At 41.5% G+C, this 25,996-nt stretch overlaps 1 protein-coding gene across 1 annotated transcript in view; it reads left to right on the top strand.

The window, feature by feature from the left end:
- Nucleotides 1-25,996, top strand: part of TULP4 (TUB like protein 4) — a 400,386-nt gene that overhangs the window by 355,578 nt on the left and 18,812 nt on the right. The window contains exons 8-10 of the mRNA XM_040429356.1: nt 15,137-15,361; nt 16,766-17,000; nt 20,059-20,203. Coding sequence (XP_040285290.1) covers nt 15,137-15,361; nt 16,766-17,000; nt 20,059-20,203 — 605 coding nt within the window. The remainder of the gene's footprint in view (nt 1-15,136; nt 15,362-16,765; nt 17,001-20,058; nt 20,204-25,996) is intronic.

The following is a 25,996-nucleotide window of genomic DNA, read 5'->3' as shown; positions in this document are numbered from 1 at the left end:
TTATAACCCTCTTATTGTCTGTTTTTGTCTAAAGTGTCCTGATTTCAAGTTAACCAACTATTTAAGAGCAGATTTAGCTCTCTGGTGCCTGATACATGCTTTCCTCCAGATATGAGCTCTGCATGTGTTGGGGGCACCACATTCAAGTAATCATTTCCCTGTGTGAAATTTATGCCATAAATGCCATGTTCTATATATGCGACTTCTCATTTGAAGGTGCGCATAGGATCGGAGCCAGGAATGCGTCCCCGTTGCCCGGCAACTGGGTCTGAATAGCATCTCGCACACATCTGCGAGGTGTAACGCAGTGACGTCATCTTACGTCTGTGCGCTCTAAGTTGAAGAACCGGCCTCGGACAGCGCATGCGCTATTACACTGAGCGCTGCGCTCCAGAGGCATGTCTCAAAAACCAAGCCTCGCTTCCAAGGTTAGTTCCGGAAGCCATCCGTGCGCATGCGCGGTTGTTTCGAGCGCCGCACAAGGGAGGTATGTCCGGAAACCAAGCCTCGGTTTGGGGGCAGGTACAATATTAAAACTTGAGCAGGTACCGATGCCATTGCTGACTACATCGGGCCCAGTGAGGGGTGGATACTACCTATTTCCCCCACCCTCTATTACAGGCTATCAAGCTCTTTTTGAGCAGTATCAGGTCTCATAGCTTGTAACCTGTTATTTAAGGATGCACATCATGTGTGTATCCTGTTATATCTAATTGCCCAGCTCCCCGCTGTTTCCCCTGATGAGTCTTACTCTCATCTGTAAGTCAAACATGCATGTAGGGATGTTCAAGGAGAGGGCTATTCAGGGTCTCCAATTCCAGGGTTAGGTTCCAGACGGGACACCCTTGTTCTAGTGGGTGTACCGTGGTTAAGCCTTAGGGCTAGTGTAGGACCCCGCTAGGGTAACAACAGGGCACCGTAGGTCGGACCCCTATCCGTATGCAGCACGACTATTACCAAGGACCTAACTCATCACTGATCCGTGAGGTAACTGCGGCACAATTGGAGTCGCTTAACTACGCGGTAGGACAAACGGGTTACCATCTTACGGGTGACGCCGTGCACCGCCTTCTTTTTGTTCTACCTAATTTGTGATGTGTATGCTTCAACTCGGTTTGGAGTCACCTATACTCTGTCATGTGAGACGTGATACCACTGAAGCTATACACTAATTTATTTGTTTGTTCTATTTATATATATTCATCTAAGGGGCTATTTTCTAACAGTAATAAATTAAAAGTTACGTTTTAATATCTACAAAATTTGATCACTTATATCCGGTATGTTACAGCAGAGTGTCAGCATAGAGCTGGGAGCAGGGGGCACAGATGGGAAGGGGGGACCGCATGAGGCTGCCACTTGCTGGGGGCCGGATACATGGGGGGGGGGGGGCATCAGGGGCAGGCGGGGACAGATGGCCGAACGGGAGAGCGCCTGCCCAGAAAAGAGGGGGTTGGAGGCGCACATAGGGGGCACAGACCGGGGGAGGGGGGCACGAGCATGCACCACCTGATTTTAGGCTTTGATTTGCAGAGTGCAGATCAGAGCCTGGAACAGGCATTTTTACACTACCGTGATCCGATAGGTTAGTCTGCATAGACTGACCAATCGGATTGATTGCCGGCAAGGGACCACTCTGATTCGTCCCTTGCCGGCATTACTGCACTGTATGCTGTCTGTGACCGCAGCAGGGCAGAGGCAGAAGCTTTAATTCAAGCACTTTGCAGTGCTTGGATTAAAGAGCTGCCTGGCGTCTTTACACGTGCTAGCTGCATGTGGTATGTGCATCTAGCACGTATATAGCCGTATGGCAGTCGGGAAGGGGTTAATTTCAGAATATTTCCCGTCAGTTCATTTGATAAAGTCCATCAGTTTTTCCTCAGATCCTTGGTGATCCTTCCATCAGGGGCATTGTTGTCCAGAATGTAGATGCAGCAGGAACTTCCAACGATCTTGTAGACCCCTCCTTTTTCTGCTGTCAAGGACCAGTCGGTTCTGTAGAGTCATTACCGAAAAAGAGCTCAGTTGTTCCGCCATTCTCTTCACAGCATCACAGGTGTAATTAATTTACTAATCGTGGGAATAAATGACTCAAATCCTGCAGCTATCTGACTTTTGGCTAGAAAAAATTTAATTTGTCAGAAACTCTTCTACAGACTCCTATGGCATCCATGTATACATGTGAGTCAAAGGATGTAGAGAGTGACCTCCTTAGTTGTGACTGGACATTGTGTTGCTTACTGATTTGATCTCTCAGGAGTTGAGAATAGAACAAATAGCATCAGGACTTGATCAGGGTACATTGGCCACTTAATTCCACCTGCATCCTGGGTCGGAGTTTCAAATCTCCACACAATTACCATATATCTGTGTTTTGATCATTTTGGTTGATAAACCAACTGTCAGAAACTATCAGAGTCACTACTTGTCTTATTCAGCTGAATTATGCAAGAACAATATCCTGGAGGGAAAGCACCAAATGGCTTTCCTGTATAAAATTCTGTCTCTAAGGCCAGTTTGTCTTCATATTTTTAAATTGGCCAAATATAGGTAAGGATGTAGGAGCCACAATTATAGGTAAGGATGTAGGAGCCACAGATGCAACTGAACTTTGAGGTTTTTCCCTTACCAACATTCTAAATTCGCTTAGGGGATCTTTGTCACTTACGCATGCTCCTAAAACATGTATCCCCGAATCCTGTTGGAAAGGGTTTCTAATGGGCAGGAACATAGGTGTTTACAACGGTTTGGTGGTGTTTCCTTCAGGACAGTCATCCTTTGCGACAAGCCTTCAACTTTACTGACTCTAGAGGTAGTTTCCACTGGTTTATATTCCCAACACTTCAGACTAGTGTTTCTCCAATATCAACAGTTGGTATGGTCACATCTAAACACAATTACCCTAGACTGGGTCAGTTCCAGTCAGACTAAAACCAAGTGTCCTATCTGTCATCTGTCTTACAGTCCACTATACTGCATAAGTGAACTTAGTTGTTCCTGACTCATCTTGATAATATAACACCGTTGGAATTTGATTTGACTGTGATTTCCCCCTTGTAAAATATGAAACAAACAATACGACGTGCAAAAACATTATGGCTCTCATAGTCCTGGCACTTGATTGCAATATGACACGTAGATCCAATCAGGCTCTTCCAATTCGACAGCAGTGGCAGTGTTTGTTAGGACTTGATGTAGATCTTCAAACCGTAGCTCTGGGACTTTCCGCACGTCTCTCGTTTACCCACTACCCAATATTTTGATTGTAAAGAATGAATTGCTTCTATACAGTCTGGATTCTAGAAAACAGCTAAACTTGGAAATACACATTAGACAATCAATTTGTGCAACAGACAGCATAATTTGAAAAACTACTGAGCTGCAGCTGGAGCTGTTGGGGAAATAGAGACCTAATTTAGGGGCATTCCCAAAGAGTACTTCATAAGGACTTAGGCCTATCTTCCGGTTAGTGTGTACCGGATGGAGGAAAGCCCCAGGGGTAGGCGAAATAGCGGCAGGACGGATCCGACAGGGTGAACAGCCTGTCGGATCCGTCTGCCGCTAGTGTGAAAGTAGCCTAAGGCCGCAGATCGCAGCTCCCTGTCGGCTATTTGATTCCGGCACCCGTCTCCTGTACTTGTATTAACAGGTCAGTTATCTTCATTGGAGGTGCAGTGCGCCCCCCCGCCCCCCCCCCCAGTATAATAAACATTGGTGGCGCAGTGCGCTTTCCCCCCAACACCCCAGTATAATAAACATTGGTGACGCAGTGGGCAGTGCGCCCCCCTCCCCCCGACACCCCAGTATAATAAACATTGGTAGCACAGTGTGTTTTCCCCCAACACCCCAGTATAATAAACATTGGTGGCGCAGTGGGCAGTGCCAATGAGGGTTAAAAAAAAATAATAATAATTAACTCGCCTCCTCCAATTGATCGCGTAGCTGCCGGTCTCCTGTTCTTTCTTCAGGACCTGTGGGGACGTCACTGAGCTCATCACATGAAAGGAGCAGAATACACGATGGGAGGGGTACACATTCCAGAGGGATAAGTAAACTGGAAAAGTTAGGCCCCTTTCACACGGGCAAGAATTCCACACGGGTGCACTGCGTGAGGTGAACGCATTGCACCCGCACTGAATCCAGACCCATTCACTTTAATGGGGCTGTGCACATGAGTGGTGATTTTCACACATCACTTGTGCGTTGCGTGAAAATCGCAGCAAGCTCTATATTGCACGTTTTTCACACAACGCAGGCCCCATAGAAGTGAATGGGGCTGCGTGAAAATCGCAAGCATCTGCAAGCAAGTGCGGATGCGGTGCGATTTTCACGTATGGTTGCTAGGTGACGATCGGGATGGGGACTCTATCTTTATTATTTTCCTTTATAACATGGTTATAAGGGAAAATAATAGCAATCTTAATACAGAATGCTAAGTAAAATAGGAATGGAGGGGTTAAAAAAAAAAATAAACTCTTCTCATCCACTTGTTCGCGCAGCCCGGCTTGTCGTCTTTCTTCTTCTTTAAGGACCTGGGAGAAAAGGACATTTGGTGACGTCACTGCGCTCATCACATGGTCCATCGCCATGGTGATGGACCATGTGATGAGCACAGTGACGTCACATGGCCCATCACCATGGTGATGGACCATGTGATGAGCGCAGTGATGTCAACGAAGGTCTTTTTCCTCCCAGGTCCTCGAAGAAGAAGAATGAAGACAAGCCAAGCTGCGCGAACAAGTGGATGAGGTGAGTTAATTTATTTTTTTATTTTTTTAACCCCTCCATCCCTATTTTACTTACCATTCTGTATTAAGAATGCTATTATTTTCCCTTATAACCATGTTAATTTTCACCATAACTTTTCTTGCACCAGCCTATTATCCTTTAATCAACTTTCCTTTTCCTTCAATACATTTATCCACAAACTTTCATTAATCTATCTCCTACTGCACTTTCCTCCTTATGCAGTTCCGATATGCAGCCTCTAGGGAAAACTCTTACACAATATTACGTATTTCCTTATAATACCGGATATCTCTGCTATAAAATATCACAAAATGCTTTCAACTTTCTAACTGGAACATTTTCCTCTTTCTTGCATTAGCTGAGCCGCTGTTAACATTATATCATTATAGCCTGTAACATTAGAATTGCCCCATTTTCTTTATTAATATTTTACTAATATTCTTCCTAATAAGGACACACAGTCTTAAAGATATGCAGCCGTTATCAACCCTTCAGGACTCGTATAGTCTTAAAAAATATCCAGGCGATACTTATCCTACAGAACACACAGTTTTAAAGATAATCGGCTGCTATCTAAACTGATTAGGGTACACGCATTACTATTTATCATTCCTAATCGGGAAACCACCTCCAAAGCTGTGACGTATCCCCGTCATGTGCTTCAATACAGATCACATGATCGCATAGCTCCGGTCCACGTGACTTCACCAGGAACCTCCTAGTATTAGAAGCGTCTCTATCACCATAGAGACCAGCCTCTTTGTGCAATATAACCGCCGATTCACCCAAACAATAGATCTAACGGGTGTCCCGGCATATTGATCATTACAGGATGGTTATGCAATCTAATGGAGATGTAAAACAAACCTTTAACTTGTGTTTCTTCGTAATCACTAAATTCATATCGTGCTTGATGGGGGATCCAGCCTTCACTAATTCAAAATACAAATACAAAATTAGAAAAAGACATATTAAAAACAACTTCAAAGATAATACCCTCATTATACACTGTTATGACTGAATAACATTATTCAATACTACTCACATTCAATTATATGTTTAATCCATATGGTTGCAACGCTTTCAAAGTAAAAATCCACTTTAAGTTCCCACTTCCTGAGTATTGCTTCTCTGTCTCCATCTCTCCTCAATATATCTAAGTTGATTAATTGAATGTCCACTCTCCACAAAATGTTTAGCCACTGGTTTATCCATCATCTTTTTCCTGATGGTACTTTTGTGTTTGTGTTTGTTTATTCTCTCCCTGATCTGCATAGTTGTCTCGCCAATGTAAATTAGACTACAGGGGCACTGGATCAAGTAGATCACATCCCGTGATCTGCATGTATAGTAGCCATTGATCTTAAATACTTGCCCAGTATATGGATGTCCAAAGGTATTCCCTTTAGGCCTCATGCACACGACCGTGCTGTTTTTTGCAGTCCGCAAACCGCGGATCCGCCTGTGTGCTTTCCGCAATTTGCAAAACAGAATGGGCGGCCCATTGTAGACATGCATATTCTTGTCCGCAAAACGTGTATGCTATTTTTTTTTTGCGGGGCCTCGGAACGGAGCAACGGATGCGGACAGCACACTGAGTGCTGTCTGCATCTTTTGCTGCCCCATTGAAGTGAATGGGTCCGCTTCCGAGCCGCAAAAACTGCGGCTCAGATGCAGACCATAACTACGGTCGTGTGCATGAGGCCTTAATCATATTGCCACAATTGCAACAGTCTAAGGATGGAAAATTGCCTAACTCACGTGGGGCTAAATATCGTTGTCTATCCACCTGTGCACTACCCACATCTGATTTAACCAATCTGTCTCGTAAATTAGATTGTCTTTTTATATGCCATCAGGGGTTGTACTTGAAATTCCTTCACTGAGGGTAGACCTTTTTGTAAAATGTACCATTCTTTTTTCAAAATTTGTTCTATTTGGCCACTGAGTATCATAAGTGGAAACAAATGGAATCTTCTGTGTCTCACTAACTTTAGGGTTCACTTATAGGGTAGTTTCCCTCGCTGTTTTAATCACTCGAGATCTCTGTAGTAATCTATGTGGATAACCCCTATTCTTAAACTTATTGCACATTTCATCTATTCTCAAGATGGATCGTTGTTCATCCGATACTACCCTCCTCACTCTAAGTAATCTAATCTCCATTAGATTGCATAGCCGTCCTGTAATGTTCAATATGCCGGGACAGTAGAAAATGTGATAAAATAATGTTCTACATGCAAGAATCATTGTTAAGGCCAGCGATCATCTGCCGTGAACATGTGGATACATGGCAGGTGGTCACTGCAACAGGACAGTTACCACTGGAGTGTCAGCTCTGGAATGATGGAAGGATTTAACATGCAAGTATGGGTTAATGTTTTCATTTATCACGTTCCTTATTGTTTTGCTAAATTATAAAACTCCCCAAAAAAAGCTTCATGCACACAGCAGAGCGCAACTTTGCCCATATTATTCCTGATAAAGGAAGAGGGCATACACAAGTTTGCTCCTAGGCCCAACAATTCCTAGTTACATCTTTGTGACATAAGCTGTATTGCAACAGCTAAAATACACTTTTTCCCCCTCCACACTGATTGTTAAAACTTCACCTTTATTGTTTAACATTAATACCTAAATCTACCAACTTAATGAGAACCTAAACGTTAAAACTTTCAGGGTGAGCTATTGGTCTCTCACTGAGATTATGTATACTATGGAATAGCGTCTGTGGCTGCGCGCTTCCACAGGCACTTGTATTAATTCACTCTACTATCTGTATTGATACAAATACGCTCACTACCTGGGCTAAAAACATAACTCAGAATCTGCCCCTCCGACGTGTTTCACCGAGTAACCGGCATCTTCAGGGGCTGGGCAGTCTATGAATCCAAGCTAGCGAGGACTGGATCTTTTAATCCCTCTGTTTGCGACATCATTCCTAATAGGCCAGTACTAATCGCTGTACCTTAGCCACCTCCCGTCCGCCCATAGGATATAAACGTCCGGGAGGTGGTTCTCTATTTATGAATGGACGTTTTAAAACGTCCGTTCAGAAACTGCAGCTGCACGCTAATCGTGCAGCTGCTGATCGGGTTGCCCACTGTCAGTGACAGCAGGGCAACCCAGAAAGAAGGCAGGGACAGTGCCCAGGTGTCCCTGCCTTCTAGATCGCTGCATACACAGCGCTCATCGAGCGCTGTGTATGCAGAGCAGGAAGTGCTATGCACTTCCTGTTCCGGCCCGGCGGTCATGTGACCGGAGAGTGCAGGAGCTGTGTGAGGTCTTTCACAGACCTCGATCAGCCCTGCACTGAGGCTGTACAGCGTTGTATTCTGCTGTACAGCCTCTCTGTGGGGTGTATTTCTCCTGTAACTGGGGCTACTATGTCAGCCCCAGTTACAGGAGAAATCAAAAGTGAAAGAAAAAGTGAAGTAAATGTCCCCCAGAGGTCTTGTATGACCTTATGGGGGACGAAAAGTGTAAAATAAAAAAAATAAAAATAAAGGGTTGAAAAAATAAAATAAAAAAAAGGTTTCACATGTAAAAAAAAAATTCCCCAAGTAAGGAATAAAAAAAAATGTTAAAAATAGAAAAAATAAAATAAAATAGACATATTTGGTATTGCCGCGTCCGTAAAAACCAGCTCTATAAAAATATCACATGACCTAACCCCTCGGGTGTACACCGTAAAAAAAAAAAAAAAACTGTGTCAAAACAAGCAATTTTTGTCACCTTACCTCACAAAAAGTGTAACACCAAGTGATCAAAAATGCGTATGTCCCACAAAATGGCACCAATGAAACCGTCACCTCATCCCGCAAAAAATTTGCCTCTACATAAGAAAATCTCTCAAAAAATAAAAAAAACTATAGCTCTTAGAACATGGAGACACTAAAACATCATTTTTTTGGTTTCAAAATTGCTATTATTGTGTAAAAGTGAAACAAATAAAAAAAAGTATACATATTAGGTATTGCCGCGTCCGTAAAAATCAGCTCTATAAAAATATCACATGACCTAACCCCTAAGGTGAACACCGTAAAAAAAACTGTCAAAACAAGCAATTCTTGTCTCCTTACATCACAAAAAGTGCAACACCAAGTGATCAAAAATGCGTATGTCCCACAAAATGATACCAATAAAACAGTCACCTCATCCCGCAAAAAATGAGCCCCTACATAAGAAAATCTCTCAAAAAATAAAAAAAAACTATAGCTCTCAGAACATGAACACATTAAAACATAATTTTTTTGTTTCAAAAATGCTATTATTGTGTAAAACTTTAATAAATAAGAAAAAGTATACATAGTGGGTATCGCCACGTCCGTAACAATCTGCTCTATAAAAATGTCACTTGACTGAACCCCTCAGGTGAACGCTGTAAAAATAAATAAATAGAAACTGTGCTAAAACAACCAATTTATTGGTCACCTTGCCCCATAAAGTGTTATAATGAATGATCAAAAAATTATATGTACCCAAAAATAGTAGCAATTAAACTGGCACCTTATCCCCTAGTTTCCAAAATGGGATCACTTCTTGGGAGTTTCTACTGTAAGGGTGCATCAGGGGGCTTCAAATGGAACATGGCATCTAAAAACCATGTGGAGTTCCTTTTCTTCTGCGCCCTGCCGTGTGCCCATACAGCAGTTTATGACCACATGTGGGGTGTTTCTGTAAACTACAGAATCAGGGCCATAAATATTGAGTTTGGTTTGGCTGTTAAACCTTGCTTTGTAACTGAAAAAAAATTATTAAAATGGAAAATCTGCCAAAAAAGTGAAATTTTGAAATTGTATCTCTATTTTCCATTAATTCTTGTGGAACACCTAAAGGGTTAACAAAGTTTGTAAAATCGGTTTTAAGTAACTTGAGGGGGTGTAGTTTCTACAATGGGGTCATTTATGGGGGTATCCACTATGTAGGCCCCACAAAGTGACTTCAGACCTGAACTGGTCCTTAAAAAGTGGGTTTTGGCAATTTTCTTAAAAATTTGAAGAATTGCTTCTAAACTTCTAAGCCTTCTAACGTCCTAAAAAAATAAAATGACATTTCCAAAATGATGCCAACATAAAGTAGACATATGGGGAATGTTACGTAATAAATATTTTATGAGGTATCACTTTCTGTTTTAAAAGCAGAGAAATAGAAATTTATAAAATTGCGAATTTTTCAATTTTTTTTGTAAATTTGGGATTTTTTTCATAAATAAAAGTGAAATATTTTGACTCAAATTTATGACTATCATGAAGTACAATGTGTCACGAGAAAACAATCTCTGAATGACTTGGATAAGTAAAGGCGTTCCAAAGTTATTACCACATAAAGTGAGATATGTCAGTTTTGCTAAATTAGGCCTGGTCAGGAAGGGGGCAAATGGCCCAGATGGCAAGTGGTTAGCAATCCTCCCCTTGTCTATCTATTCTTTTTGCTTATTGGTTGATCCTTAGTGATGCTAAGTTCGTGTTCTCTCCCGCAAGGTCTCACGCATGCGCCAGAACTTGAGATATTCCTCATGTCGCACTCTATTCTGCGCATGTTTGCGAACTTTTTCAAAATAGTCTTTCTTTTTCTTTGCGCATGCGCCAGGTCTTGAAACATTTTCTGCCTCCCTTTGCCTGTTGCGCATGCGTTGGGACTTAATCTCTCTTCCTCTGGGATCGACTTCTAACGCGCATGTTCTTAAACTTGGTACGATAGTGATTTCTTTATTACTACTGCACTTGCGCTTGGACTTAGCTTTTCTTTCCACTTTTTCAAGCGCATCCCTGTGAACTTATCACACTAGGTTCACGCTCTCTACTATGCGCTCTCGCACATGTGTTAGAACTTAGGACATCTCACCTATTCCATTAGTTGCGCCCGTTCTTGAACTTCGTGTGATATCCTTATCACTACTGCACTTGCGTTAGGACTTAGACTTACTTGCATAGTTATTTGCAAGACGCATTCTTGTGACTTGGGTTGTGATGCGCATGTTCTTGAACTTGGTATAATAATGTAATTTCCTCATCACTACTGCGCTTGCGTTAGGACTTAGATTTTCTTGACATAGTTGGATACACTAGGAAAAGCCCACCACAATCCTTAAACTAAGGCATCTAAATGAATATAACTTTTTATCTGTGGCATAACTTCAATGGAAGCTGAGCACAACTGCTTTGGGTCCCAATAGTGAACTCTCTCCTCTTCCCAATGTGAAAACCTTGAATTTTTATGCAGCAGACTCTAGGTGAAGCTTAATACAAAAAGATTTCAGCTTCCATTCCACTAAAAGTTTACTGTATAGATTCCTGTGCACTAAGCCCCCCCCCCCCCCCCCCCCCCCCCCCCTTCCCTAGTGGTGGTTGCAGACAGACAGCTTTGTAATAGAAGGAAAGCAGATTTATCAGTTGTCTGGTGTGAATACATTGAGAAATATGGTGGTCAGAATGAGTGACATAATTATGAAGCACCTTTTCTACTTTTTATGACATAGAAGTCAGATAAAGTACTGTATTTTTCATTTTATAAGATGCACTCCCCCCCCCCCCCCTAAAAGTGCTGGGAAAGTGGCCGTGCATCTTTATAAAGCAAATAGAGCAGTATTACATGGCCAGCACATCTCAGGCCGAGCTGTGCTGCATTGGCATAGCGGCCTGCAATGTGCCAGTGACATGTAAACAGGGGCGCTATCTGGGTAGTAGCAGGGCCCGGCGCAGTCGCTGAGCTTCATTAAGCCAGGCCACCGGTCAGAACAGCCATCACATATAAAGTGTATGCAGCAGTCCCTAGCAGTGCTGCTTTGCTAAACTAGCTGTAATCGCTTCTCTGCAGTACTCACTATGCACACAGCGGGCAGGCCGGAAGCGCACGTCATTCACTCAGTCACGCTCTTCATTAAGTGTATCAACCACAGATCCCCCATAACAGTGCACCATCCACAGACCTCCCATTAGTTCAAAACCCACCAAAAGCACACCATTTGCTTAAAAATATTGTATTTTCTTAATTTCCTCCACAAAAACCTAGGTGAGTCTTATTATCCGGTGCGTTTTATAAAGCGAAAAATACAGTAGGTGAGGTGGAGGCTGACTTTTTTTATTTTATTACAAATTGAAATTTTGTCTCCTTTATAGGGGTTGTCCAGCCTTTGAGTGATGGCCTATCCTCAGGATACAGGTCTGTCACCCCACACCTCCACTGATAAGCTGCTTTGGTAGCTGTCTTCAGAACTGCACTGCACCATGAACATTGTAGTGGATGGCGCTCTTTACTGCAGCACTAGTGTTATTGACTTCAATGGGAGCAGTGTTGCAGTGACATGCGCTGACTACTACAATGTTGAGGCTGCTCTGTAGCTCCAGCACAGACTTCCAGCAATGGGCCTACATAGAGAAGCTGATTGAAAAGAGTGCGTGGTGCCGGACCCCTGCCCATCAGCTATGGATGTTCTATTCTGAGGATAGGCCATAGCTTTAAAAAGGCTGGACAACTCCTTTTTAACCCCTTCCCGCCCAGTGACATAATAGTACGGCGCAGCGGGATGTGACTTTCCTCCCAGCGCAGTACTATTACTGCGCGCTGATCGGGCGGGTGCAGGAGCTGCACCCGCCCGATCAGCTGCAGGGGACCGGCTGTTCCCGTTAGCCGGACCCCTGCTGTATGTTCCGGCATTGGTGAAAACCCGATGGGCTCCCTGACCCGCAGCAAACCCCTTCTATGTCGCGGTCAGCTCATCGGGTTCCTGCGCTGCTGTGGCGGGGACCCGATGCCGTGCAGAGGCTGCCCAATGTCTTGAACGGCATCGGGACCTGCCTTCTATGGGTGCCCAGAAGATCCAGCCTCAGGCTGTGTCTCCTAGGCAACCTGTTAGTGTATTACTCTGTGTAATACACTAACAGGCAATGCATTACAATACAGATGTAATGTAATGCATTGCTCAGGGGATCAGACCCCCAAAAGTTAGTCAGAAATAAAGTTTAAAAAAACAAGAATAAACACACACATTAGGTATCGCCGCGTCCGTAACAACCGGCTCTATAAATATATCACATGATCCACCCCGTCCGATAAACACCATAAAAAAATAAAATAAAAACTGTGTCAAAAAAAGCTATAGCTATAGCTCTCAGAACATGGAGACACTAAAACATAATTTTTTTGTTTCAAATATGCTATTATTGTGTTAAAGTGAAATTATTAAAAAATATACATATTAGGTATCGCCGTGTCTGTAACAACCAGCTCTATAAAAATATCACATGACCTAACCCCTCAGGTGAAGACCGTAAAAAATACTGGTAAACTGTATCAAAAAAGCCATTTTTGTCACCTTACATCACAAAAATGTCAACACCAAGCAATCAAAAAGGTGTATGCCCCCTAAAATAGTACCAAGTCACCTTATCTTGAAAAAAATTAGATCCTACTTAAGACAATCTGTCAAAAAATAAAAAAGCTATGGCTCTGGACTATGGAGACACTAAAACATAATTTTTTTGTTTAAAAAATGCTATTGTGTAAAACATAAATAAGAAAAAGTATACAAATTAGGTATTGCCATGTCCATAATGATCTGCTCTATAAAAATATCACATGACCTAACCCCTCAGGTGAACCCTGTAAAAATCAATAAATAAAAACTGCCAAAATTACAAATTTTGGGGTCACCTTGCCCCATAAAGTGTAATAATGAATGATCAGAAAATCATATGTACCCAAAAATGGTAGCAATAAAAACGTCAACTCTTCCTGCAAAAAATGAGCCCGTGCACGATCGTCAGAAGAAAAAAAAAGACGTTTAGAAAAGACACAAAAACATTTTTTTCAATTTTTTTTTTTAAATGCTTTATTATGTAAAACTAATAGCACATGATCTAACCGGTCAGATGAATGTTGTAAAAAATAAAAATGGTGCCAAAACAGCCATTTTTTGGTTACCTTGCCTTACAAAACACGTAATATAGAGCAATAAAAAATCATATGTACCCCAAAATAGTACCCATAAAACTGTCACCTTATCCCATAGTTTCCAAAATGGCGTCACTTTTGGGAGTTTCTATTGTAGGGGTGCATCAGGGGGGCTTCAAAGGGGACATTATGTCTAAAAACCAGTCCAGCAAAATCTGCCTTCCAAAAACCATATGGAGTTCCTTTCCTTCTGTGCCCTGCCGTGTGCCCTTACATCAGTTTACAACCACATGTGGTATGTTTCTGTAAACCGCAGAATCAGGGTAATAAATATTGAGTTTTGTTTTGCTGTTACCTCTCGACGTGTTAAAGAAAAAAATTGATTAAAATTGAAAATCTGCCAAAAAAGTGACATTTTGAAATTTCATCTCCATTTTCCTTTAATTCTTGTGGAACACCTCAAGTGTTAACAAAGTTAGTAAAATTAGTTTTGAGTAGCTTGAGGGGTGTAGTTTCTACAATGGGGTCATTTATGGGGGGTTTACACTATGTAAGCCCCACCAAGTGACTTCAGACCTGAACTGGTCCTTAAAAAGAGGGTTTTGGAAATTTTCTTAAAAATTTAAAGAATTGCTTCTAAAATTCTAAGCCTTCTAACATCATAAAAAAATAAAATTACATTTACATATGGGGAATGTTAAGTAATAAATATTTTATAAGATATCACTTTCGGTTTTAAAAGCAGAGAAATCGAAATTTTGAAAATTGCTAATTTAAATATTTTTTTTGTAAATTTGTGATTTTTTTTTTCATAAATATAGGTGAAATATATTGACTCAAATTTATGACTATCATGAAGTACAATGTGTCACGAGAGAACAATCTCAGAATGGCTTGGATAAAGAAGTGTTCCAAAGTTATTACCACAGAAAGTAACACATGTCGGATTTGCACAAAATGGCCTGGGCAGCAAGGTGAAAACTGGCCCGGGGTAGAAAGGGTTAATAAAACCCCCAACAAAAAACATAAATTTGTTAGACTTCTGGATCATTGCACTTCCGTTGCCTTGGGAGTGATTGTCTTATGTGTACTGGGAAACTGAGTAGTGCTTTGGGGCCCTTTTGCTCTTGGCCCTATTAGATCTGTGCACGCCCCCTGCTTTCTATTCATTGTTTCATGGATTTTTACATGTGGATCATCACTTAAACTTTTCCCTGCAGATAATGTCAATTCCTTCTAATAGGAATTATTGATTTTGAGTTTGAAATATTTTGTATGATGCTTAGGCTGCTTTCATATCTCCGGTGAAAATATCTGGCAGGCTGTTCTGGAAGAGAAGTTTATGCCAAAACAGCCGGCCTGATCAGACATGCCTGAGATGTGAAAGTAGCCTAAACCAGTTTGTAGACATAGTGAATTCAGTTAAGGGTTTTAACAGCAAGACACTTTCTGATGTAGACAAACTAACTGCCGTGTCACTTGTGTTCTTTAGCGTCCAATCACTTCCATCTGTTGGGGCCACAGAGATTCTCGCCTCTTCCTGGCTTCTGGTCCAGCACTCTATGTTGTTCGGGTGGAGCACAGAGTCGCTAATTTGCAACTTCTCTGCCAGCAAGCAATTGCCAGCTCTCTCCGTGATGACAAAGATATCGCCAAACTCTCCCTGCCTCCTCGTCTCTGCTCTTACCTCACCACCGCCTTTATATCTACCATTAAGGTAATTCTGAATGTTTACCTGCTTGGCTGCCCTCTAGTTTCAGTAGAAAATAAATGAAATGTCTTCATATTTTTTCTTTTTAGTCGTCACCAGTGTGATTTTCTCTCCGTAATATAAGAAGAACCACCAGGTTGGACATAGTCTAAAAAGTTCCTGATATATTGTAATAATTCTATTTGCTAAAAATAATTTACTTAACTAATTAGATTTGTGGTTACAGACAGGTTCTTGTAAGAGATCCTCTTTAGCTGGTCACTGGATAACTGTCTCCTGTGATACGAGTCAGTTTTCTGTCTCTATTTCCTTTGTTCTCACCCTTTCCACCCCCAAAATCTGATGACTGTTGAATTACTGTTTATAAATATTTCATTGTCTCTTTTATTAAAGGGATTGTCCAACAGATATATATTTTTCAAAGGATTAGAATGGCATAACAAGTGAAACTCACCTCATTGATCCCTCACCACTCAGAACGATGCTTATAAGGTGGCCACTGGTCTCCACTTCCTGATCCTGCTGGTCCTGCCTTGACACACAGGAAATACATGCTCAGCTAGTCATTGGCTGCAGAGGTAACCTGGCTGGGCGTCCATTTCCTGCATTTTGAGAGGGAATGGGAAGCGGAGAGTCTTGGGGACCAGGCACTGCAATGGAGGATTGTTGAGGCGCATATCTTTTTATGTTTTTTTTTTTTTTTTTTTTTTTCTCTTTATGCCATTCTGACCCAATTTAAAAAAATCAGCTACACAACCCCTTTTTATTTTACATGTTGTCCAACTTTCAGGCTGTTGTATCAAGATAATTAAAATGTTTCATGCAAAAGATGTGTTTTTTTCATACCAACTAATGGTAGTGAGGAAGTGTTAAAACAAATACATAATCTATCCATAAGAGAAGCAGGTATGTTGCGGTTTGAACCAAACAGTCTGCTTACATTGTAACTGGTAAGCTTTGCATTGACTAAACGTAGCACATAAGGTGGCTGTAAACCAAATGCTCAGCTCCGCCATACACCTGCATGCTCTGCCAAGTGTGCAAGTGTATGTCAGCGGAAAGGGAGGGATAAGCCACTGGCAGATATTTCTGGCAGGAACAAACAATATTATATGTTGAAATCCAACATTCCTGATGCCTGTTTTGTAAAGCCACCTTACGCAAGATTTTTGTCTAGTTGCGCCAAAATTGGATCTTTAACATTTCAAAATATCTGCGTTAATTTGAATTTTACTGATTTGTTTTGTAGTGTTTAATATACTAAATCTGCAATACATAAAACAATTAGGGAAAAATATAATGATATAAAACTGGTTAGTAAGACAGCTATCAATTCTTCCTGATTACATTATATTTCTTATTTGGTGATTATATTTAATCAGTGTGTATAAATGTTTACATCCCTTCTAGCCTCCCATACCTGACCCCAATAATATGCGGGATTTCGTCAGTTACCCAACATCAGGAAATGAGAGGTTACACTGCACTATGAAGAGGACAGAGGATGACCCAGAGGTTGGGGGTCCATGCTACACACTTTATTTGGAATACCTGGGTGGATTGGTACCTGTTCTCAAAGGGCGTAGGATTAGCAAGCTGCGCCCTGAGTTTGTTATCATGGATCCTAAAACAGATGGAAAAACAGGTAATTTTTTTTTGTTTTTTTTTGTATTTTTTTATACTTCTAAGCTGTCTCCTAGAATGTGTTTCTTGTTATATCACATTAAAGTAACCTTACAGAAAATGACAGATGGTGACACATCTGCTGGTCCATGAATGTGCTGCAATCCATATGCGACCACATTCTCTTCTGATTGGGTTCCAACCACATCCACACTTTTAGGATATGCAACATGCCATTCTAGTCGTATTTGGAATAATCGTTGACTGCAGTACATTGGGAAAGATTTACTAATGGTCTCTAAGCACATACTTAGACTAGAAAGCCTATAAATACACCAGATTTATCACTGTGGCTGATGCTGGATGATAAATTTGGTGCATCTATACTGTCTGGTCAAGGTTTGTACAATGTAAGCCTTAAGCCATGCCACCTCCACTGCTAAGTGACAACTCCCTTCTGTCCCCTTCCTTATCAGGCAAGGCAGAGAAAGTGTCCAAGATGCAATAAATGTGGCTTTTTTGAGAAAATATACTGAATTTTAGCTAGACATTTAAGCCAATCGCATATTTCTGTCCTGGGGAGTAAGTGTAAAAGTCAATAGTGATATGTTGAGAATATAGTAATTGAACATGGAAGGGCTCAAAGTTAAAAGGCTATGTACACCTTTTAGGGCAATTTTTTTTTATGATTGCTGTTTACTCATTTTGGGCAAAAAAATAATAATTTTTTTCAATTGGTCTTTATTAGAAATATTGAGCCATTCTGTTACAAAGTGCTGAACCCGGACGTAACCTCTTCTTCAACATGAATGAGTGGAGCAATACAGCGCAGGGCAAGGGCTTTTTTTTTTTTTTTCTCTTTAGATCCAGTGACATACCGGGTCTCTTTATGGGAGCTTGGTGATGTCAACGGTACTAATGGGCAGTCTTTAGCGTTGCCCTAACCTGTAAAACCGCCTAGGGCAGCACTGTAGACCGCCCATTAGTGTTGGTGACGTCACTGGGATCGCTGTTAGGCAGAAGCTTCCGCCTAGCAGTGTAAAAATGTAAATAAAATAGCCCTTACCCTGCGCAATGCAAAATGAAGTGCCCCAATGCTCCACTCATACTGGCTGAATGGGTGAAGATGTTCAGTCCAGGATCCGCTCTGAACCCAGACAACCCTTTTAATAGTTTGTCTAGCTGTGTGAATAGTACTTTATTTTTCACTGTGTCAAGGTCATCTAATAAAAACCTACTAAAAGGTCATAAACTGAAAGGTTTTAAACACTTATTTAAGCCACTTTCTTATTAATGTAACAGCGGCTGCTCTGCGCCTCTGTTCCCCTGCTTACCACCGCGGTCCCGGGCGCAGTGTTCAGTGGTGATCTGCCATTGTTTCCTTTCAGCCCTGGCCACAGCATGCTTGCTGCTTGTTTCCTGCAGCATTTCTTTAAAGGGGTTGTCTGAGTTATTTTTTTGTTCTTTATATGTTTTTAACTAATCAAATGTAACAGCTTTGCCATGCACTTATGCATCTGCAGTTGCTCCTTTCTCAGATTTCACTAAGAGTCACATGACCTGTGATGTCTCTTCTCTCCTTGCTCTGATAATGATTCGTGCACAAGTCTAAGAGAGCTGTACATGAGACGTCACTGTGCTGGCCACGCCCCCCTGCTCTGCCGTCTGCTGCTGCTCTCTGCCCTGTGTCTCCCTCCCACTGGATACTTCAGGAAAGATTAACCCCTTCAGGAGCACAGACACAGGGCTGAAGGCTTTACTGAGTAGCTGCAGGCAGTGAGGAGACAAATGCTGGGCACAAGAACTGACAGAGAAGTTCTGCAGAGCATTGCACAACAGGTAGGGGGAAGATCCTGTGTGTATCAGCAGTGTCATTGTACAGCTGGGACCTGTAGTCCTACACATACAACATGCTGCTGAGTCTCCCAGCAGGCAGACATGTCACTCAGGGCAGACTTATTCACTCCCTTTGCAGAGCAGGGGGAGGGGCAGAGATTGTTGTTATTGCAGGTAAACAAAGGGCCAGAAGAGAACCAGGGAAATGAGGGGAAAAAAAATATATATATATATATATTTTTTTTTTTTTTTTTTTTTACCTAAAACTTGCTTGGCTCAGTTATATATTGCTGCTCATCAGATTTACAGTGCTATATATTTTTTCCCATAACTCTGACAACCCCTTTAAGGGGTGGCGCGCGTCACTTCCTGTGTTTTATGGGTTGGATCATGTGACCTCGCCAACCAATCCTAGCCCTACTGCACATATATAAGTGGCTCAGCCCCCTTCCCAGATGCCTCAGTGTCAAGGTCCTTGTGTCCTGCTAAGGTTCCTGATATCGGATAAGCCGACACGGATTGCCTGACCTATTGCCTGTCTGACTTCGCATCTGCCTCATCCTTCCGTCCTGCACTGTTGCTCCTGGTTATGACTCAGCCTGCTGACAACGCCTGTACCTCTGGTACCTTTCTCAGGTACCTCCTGGTCCGCCTAGACCAGCTGCCTCGGGTATCTATCCTCCTCAAGAGGTAGCGACCTGGTGTTCCCCTCGGGAAAGTCTATCCCCACCATCAGGGGTACTGTGAAGATCGAGGGGTTCACTTAGACAACGCCCTTAGAGGAGGTAGGACACGTGGCACAGTGGGTTCACACCCGCTGGTTCGTGACAATAAGATAAGAATTGAGCTATAATGAGTATTTAGGAGGTCAGAGATAAGGAGATGTCAGCTGAGCTGCCTGACCAACAGAGTGAGAGAATCTCAAGGCTGCACAGACAGGGGTTCAAAATTTTTAATAATGACCAATTGAAGAAAAAAAAAAAGATTTTTTAGCTCAAAATAAGTACAATGCAGTAATAAAAATTTCCCCCAAAGGCATACATAGTCTTTAACTCACCTTTAGAAGTTATGTTCCCCCTTCTATTATTATTCACCAAAAAACAAAATTGAACTTAATATGGGAAAGAATGAAAACATTACCTATCTTTTCTTTTGGGAAGTGTTTCCTTGTTTCTCTGTGTAGGGATCGGTTTGTGTAAATATTTTTCCTTGAAAAATTCCGTACTCTTTTTCTGTTTTGCCAGATGAAATCTACAGCAATGGTTTGATTTCTACAGTTATTGACAGCTGTAATTGTTCTGACTCCAGTGACATCGAGTTAAGTGATGACTGGGCAGCCAAGAAATCTCCAAAGATTACAAGAGCGAGTAAATCTCCTAAATTACCCAGGTCTTTTGAAGCCTTATTTTAACTTTATCTATTATGCATTAAAATTGCAGTGATGTCCATAGCAGAGAATCAGATCACATGCTTCATTTATTAAAAATTGTTTACTTTTGGCAGTTTTTAGATTTATTATTAGATCAGTTTTATGCATTGTTAGCTAAAATTGGCACATTACCTGCATGTGTTTCTTCTCCATAAAATATGCGAATTAGATAATATATCATAATGGTAGGTTAGTTGGACGCACAGGATAGTTGATACCCCCACACAAGGGTGCTCTCAGTCTAACAGCGTCACCCCGCTGTTAGAAAAAGCAGAAATTGGAAAGAAAAGACTGGGCACACCTAAGATATTGGGAGCTAGTATTTATTGGGATAAGGTAGTAAAATATTAACGCAAGTCCAATACGTATATAATGGTAATCTAAAATTATAGGGTGCTGCCTAGGTTAGGCAGTGATCAACAACAATTGATCCACGTACTGATGGTTGGAACGGAGCTAGGTCGGTACCTCACAAGGGGTATTGTGGACCGACAGCCTAACTTCTAACACACCACACGTGGATACCTGGAGCTAATGAAAATGTGGCCACAAGCAATATAGTATGATAAAAGTAGTAAATGTACAATATAAATAGCGCTAATAATATAAAATCAAATCAAATACCGAGAGGATCAAATGCGAGCATATAAGTAAATCATTGCATGAGTCCGCTTGCCCTAACAATATCCAAATGTAGCAAATGGGGTCCCACAGTTGGTAGATTTTAAATATCGGAGTGATAGTTATATGCAGTGATTTGTCCCGTCACTGACTTGGCGGCGTCCCGCTTACAGTCAGGAATGGATCCAAGAAAGAAACAGTAGTAAGTACAGGAACGCTCTTACCAGTGTTGGAGGGTTCTCAGGATGACAGAGACACCTCTGCCGTCTATCGGAACCTAATCCCGGGTATTACGTAGCGGTCCGGTGACTCCCGTATTACGTAGTATGGGTCACCTGTTTGCAGTGAGGTTCTTGCACGAGGTCCCGCTCGATTGAATCAGCTGTACTGGCTCAGCTTTTCGGGTAGAGGTTTCAGACCGGCTGTTTCTTCGTGAATGGTTGCAGAGTTGTTCCTTACAAAAGATCAATGCGGTGCACTCGCATAGGATGTGTACTTGGGGGGTCAGACCAGCTGATTCAATCGAGCGGGACCTCGTGCAAGAACCTCACTGCAAACAGGTGACCCATACTACGTAATACGGGAGTCACCGGACCGCTACGTAATACCCGGGATTAGGTTCCGATAGACGGCAGAGGTGTCTCTGTCATCCTGAGAACCCTCCAACACTGGTAAGAGCGTTCCTGTACTTACTACTGTTTCTTTCTTGGATCCATTCCTGACTGTAAGCGGGACGCCGCCAAGTCAGTGACGGGACAAATCACTGCATATAACTATCACTCCGATATTTAAAATCTACCAACTGTGGGACCCCATTTGCTACATTTGGATATTGTTAGGGCAAGCGGACTCATGCAATGATTTACTTATATGCTCGCATTTGATCCTCTCGGTATTTGATTTGATTTTATATTATTAGCGCTATTAATATTGTACATTTACTACTTTTATCATACTATATTGCTTGTGGCCACATTTTCATTAGCTCCAGGTATCCACGTGTGGTGTGTTCGAAGTTAGGCTGTCGGACCACAATACCCCTTGTGAGGTACCGACCTAGCTCCGTTCCAACCATCAGTACGTGGATCAATTGTTGTTGATCACTGCCTAACCTAGGCAGAACCCTATAATTTTAGATCACCATTATATACGTATTGGACTTGCGTTAATATTTTACTACCTTATCCCAATAAATACTAGCTCCCAATATCTTAGGTGTGCCCAGTCTTTTCTTTCCAATTTTTAGATAATATATCAGCCAAACCAGAGAGTTTCAGGAGTACATTCCTCTCATCAATACAAAACAGGGTGCAGGTGGATGGATAGTATGAATTAAATGTAGTTTCAGCCGGGTTCTATTTCTCATTGAAGAGATGCGGCAGTTTATGGAGAATTATTTTTCAGGCAATGCTCCATAGCAAAAGAGTATGCAGATAAAATCATACCAGCCAAACCATAGACACCCATCTGTAGACAGCTCTTTTGGGTTTCTTGCACTTTAGGCTGTGTTCACATCAGAGCTATAATTTTCTGTTCTTCTGCTCTGTTATTCGGCACATAACTGACATGAACAGATCACATTGACTATAATGGCACGCGTTCAGTTTCTGTTCGGGAGAACATTTTATTAGTGGAGAAAAAAGTACTGCAGGCAGAACTTTTCTCTCTATATTTTTAATGAACTCTGTGATAGAGGCTCCTAGCGGAGCCTCCACGCAGATGTGAACATAGCCTAGTACAGAGCAGGTTGCCTTTTCTGTACGCAAAGCAATTTATGGTTTCCCACTGAGCATTGCCTGCATATGGCAATGTGTCTCTTCAGTGATTAATGGTACCCCTCAAGCTGCATCTGAGGCATTTCATCCAGCCAGAAAGTACCCTGCTCTGTTCCTATGAACAACATTAAAAACAGCTATTCATAGTGTCCATGGACAAGCAGCCAAGGTCTGCAACTGGAATAATAAAAAAAAAAATGCCTTTGTGTCTAGATATTGCTGTTACTTACTTCTTATGCTGTTCTTTAGTTTCCCTCTCAGAACGTCTACCTAATTAAGTCAAGTGCTGGTGACCACACATATTCAGTGGCTCAGTCCCATTGACCATTTCCACTTGTATTTGGGTAGTAGAATGTTTTCTTTTCTTGTGGCCAGCAAATGAGAATCAATGCACTAGAAGTAGCTTCTTTTCACCCATACTGGACACATTAGATAGAGTCAAATATTATCTTGCATCTCTTCAATGAGAAACAGTACTCCTCTGGAGTGGCATCTAATTTATGGCATCTGGTTTTTTACTTGGACACTTCCTACATGTACACATTTTTCAGATTAAAAGTTTTTATTAATTTTGTTAGTAAAACATTTGTAGAAGAAACAAATGTACACCAACAACCAGACATCCAGATATACAACAATGTGTCCAGAGAAAGTACAGCAAAAGCGACCTGTAAGTGGTCAGTTAAAGCAATATGCCTTACGGTAACCTAAAACAATAAAAACCAAACTTTATACAAGTAACAAGAAAGAGGAAAGGAAGCAAAAATGGAGGAGTTAGTAGGGAATGGGGGCCATGGAGGGCAATAAAAATGATCTGCCAAAATGGAATGGATCTTTAATAGAGTAAGATTAGTTATTGTTGTGTCACTATAAGAGTGAAGCAAAGGAGAATGGGGAGGAGAGCCTGATTCACGGGCAAGCTTTATATTTGAAGAGAAAGATAAGTGGTGGACAATTGGAAAGCATTCCAATTATATCACATGATCTCAGTTGTCGGAGCTTTGAGTTCCTCCATTCATTGTTTCATTCTAACCTCCTTGTACCAGTCTTCTTTTCTTTTCAAAGTTCTTTTATATATAGATTATAAGAACATGAGTAACAATACGACCGTATTGTTACAGTATTTCTTACACATTGTACAGCTTTAATCATCCAGCAACAGAGGTTTACAGTCTTGTCTGGTAAATACAAAATAAACATATTTATCACTACAATACTACATTCACATTAGTACAGTAATAGTGACCTCTGTAATGAATTGAGATGGAAAAGCAACATATGCGGATAATTCAGTAATCCGAAGTTATCAATACTGAAAAGTGAGTTGGTTAACATCAGGGATAAAAAAGGGGGGGAAGTAAAGGCTACAAAGATGTGTCTCTTTACCATTAGTCTCCTATCTAAATAGTCTATGGGGGAGCATGTGAGAAGATACCGTAAGCTGTAGGCTAATACCAAATGGAAAGACAAATAACTGTAAGTATCTCCCTCTCTATTGGCACATCATCAACTCTCAGATAGGGAAGCATCTAAATTTAGCCCAAGGGTACCAAATCTTCTTGAAGAAGGTGTAAGTCTTAGTCTCCCAACTTGCCAGCTCCTCCAGACGGAACAGTGTGTCAACCTTTTCCAACCACTGTCTGAGCGTTGGGGGAGAGTCTGACTTCCAATAAGTGGGGACTAGTATTCTGGCAGCTGCAAGGAGGTGTTTTACTAGTTTGTGTATGTTTAGGGAGTTTCTCTGGGAATAAATGTAACAGGCAAATCTCTGGAAGTAAAGCTAGAGATATGTCGCACAAGGGTGACAAGTAATCAATTTGAGGTGCACCCACTGACAGATAACACCCAATCTGACAGAAATCAAAATATGTAAATAAGTATTAGTGGGGCACTCTCTATAGTATTGAGAACAGTAGGGTTTATTAATAAAATGTATATAAAAATTGATAAATATCCAATTAATCTATAGTACAATTAATTGTAGCAAAATCAGAAACCGCAATAATATGCAGGATAATTAGACGTACAATAGATCTCATAACGCAGTGTTGCTAAAAAGAGTCTCCGTCAATAGTCCATCAATAAATAACATTCAATAATTCCTATAACTTGGATGGGATACTCGTCTTCCAGACCCACAGTAATATTAAATCGTCCACAATATTAAGAGATATATCAATGTGATTAAAATACAGCCAGATGTCCTCTAAAAATCTAAGTCAATGTACCAGGTAATCTCCGGTCTATAGCGCAATCAAGCGCTGACGGTATTCAGAGCGGCGTCCCGCTCACTTGTCTGAGACAGCGGCGTCCCGCTGTATCATTTGAATAATGCGATCGCTGACTCTCTTTAAATATTCCACATAAAACTAGCACGATCTTACTGGGAGGACTTCAGTGGATTTTCTTGCCCTCGACGCGGTGTGCTTCTTGTGTAATTGGGCGCCCCGGTCTCAAGGGCTGTTTCTTGGCAGGTAATATCGCGCCAACGATAGTAGTGCACGTGGACCCGCAAAGGATAGTGGTTTTCTCCGTGCAGCAAGCGTTGTTCGCGCGAATAGATGTTGTAAAACGGCAGCTTCCACTCCTCCTCAGGTAGATATTCGTGTGTATGTGTTCCAATGCAGGGGGATGATACCATACGCGTTTCGGGGTTTAGAAGAATGACCCCTTCATCAGTGGTTTACGCCGCTGTCTCAGACAAGTGAGCGGGACGCTGCTCTGAATACTGTTAGCGCTTGATTGCGCTATAGACCGGAGATTACCTGGTACATTGACTTGGATTTTTAGAGGACATCTGGCTGTATTTTAATCACATTTGATATATCTCTTAACATTGTGGACGATTTAATATTACTGTGGGTCTGGATGACGAGTATCCCATCCAAGTTATAGGAATTATTGAAGGTTATTTATTGATGGACTATTATCCTGCATAATTATCCTGCATATTATTGCTGTTTCTGATTTTGCTACAATTAATTGTACTATAGATTAATTGGATATTTATCAATTTTTAAATACATTTTATTAATAAACCCTACTGTTCTCAATACTATAGAGAGTGCCCCACTATTACTTATTTACAAATATCTGGAAGTAATGAAAGATTCTTACCTGCAAGTAGATTAATCGGGGGTAGGACTGATGACCAATATGTGGTAATGAGTGGGCATGTCCACCATAGATGGAAATATGTGCCTGTCTGTTGTCCATATCTCCAGAAATTAGGATAATATAACAGATAGGCCAGCACTACTCACTGTTGGTTCAGTAATTCCAGTGTGTGGTGGTGCCTGCAGCGTTGGATCCTGGTCCAGGGGTTCCCGTAGTTGCCAACGATAAGTAGAGAAGCCA

Source organism: Bufo bufo, chromosome 4 (genome assembly GCF_905171765.1).
Source record: "Bufo bufo chromosome 4, aBufBuf1.1, whole genome shotgun sequence".
In the NCBI taxonomy this organism is placed as follows: Eukaryota; Metazoa; Chordata; class Amphibia; order Anura; family Bufonidae; genus Bufo; species Bufo bufo.
This window is presented reverse-complemented; position numbering and strand designations above follow the sequence as displayed.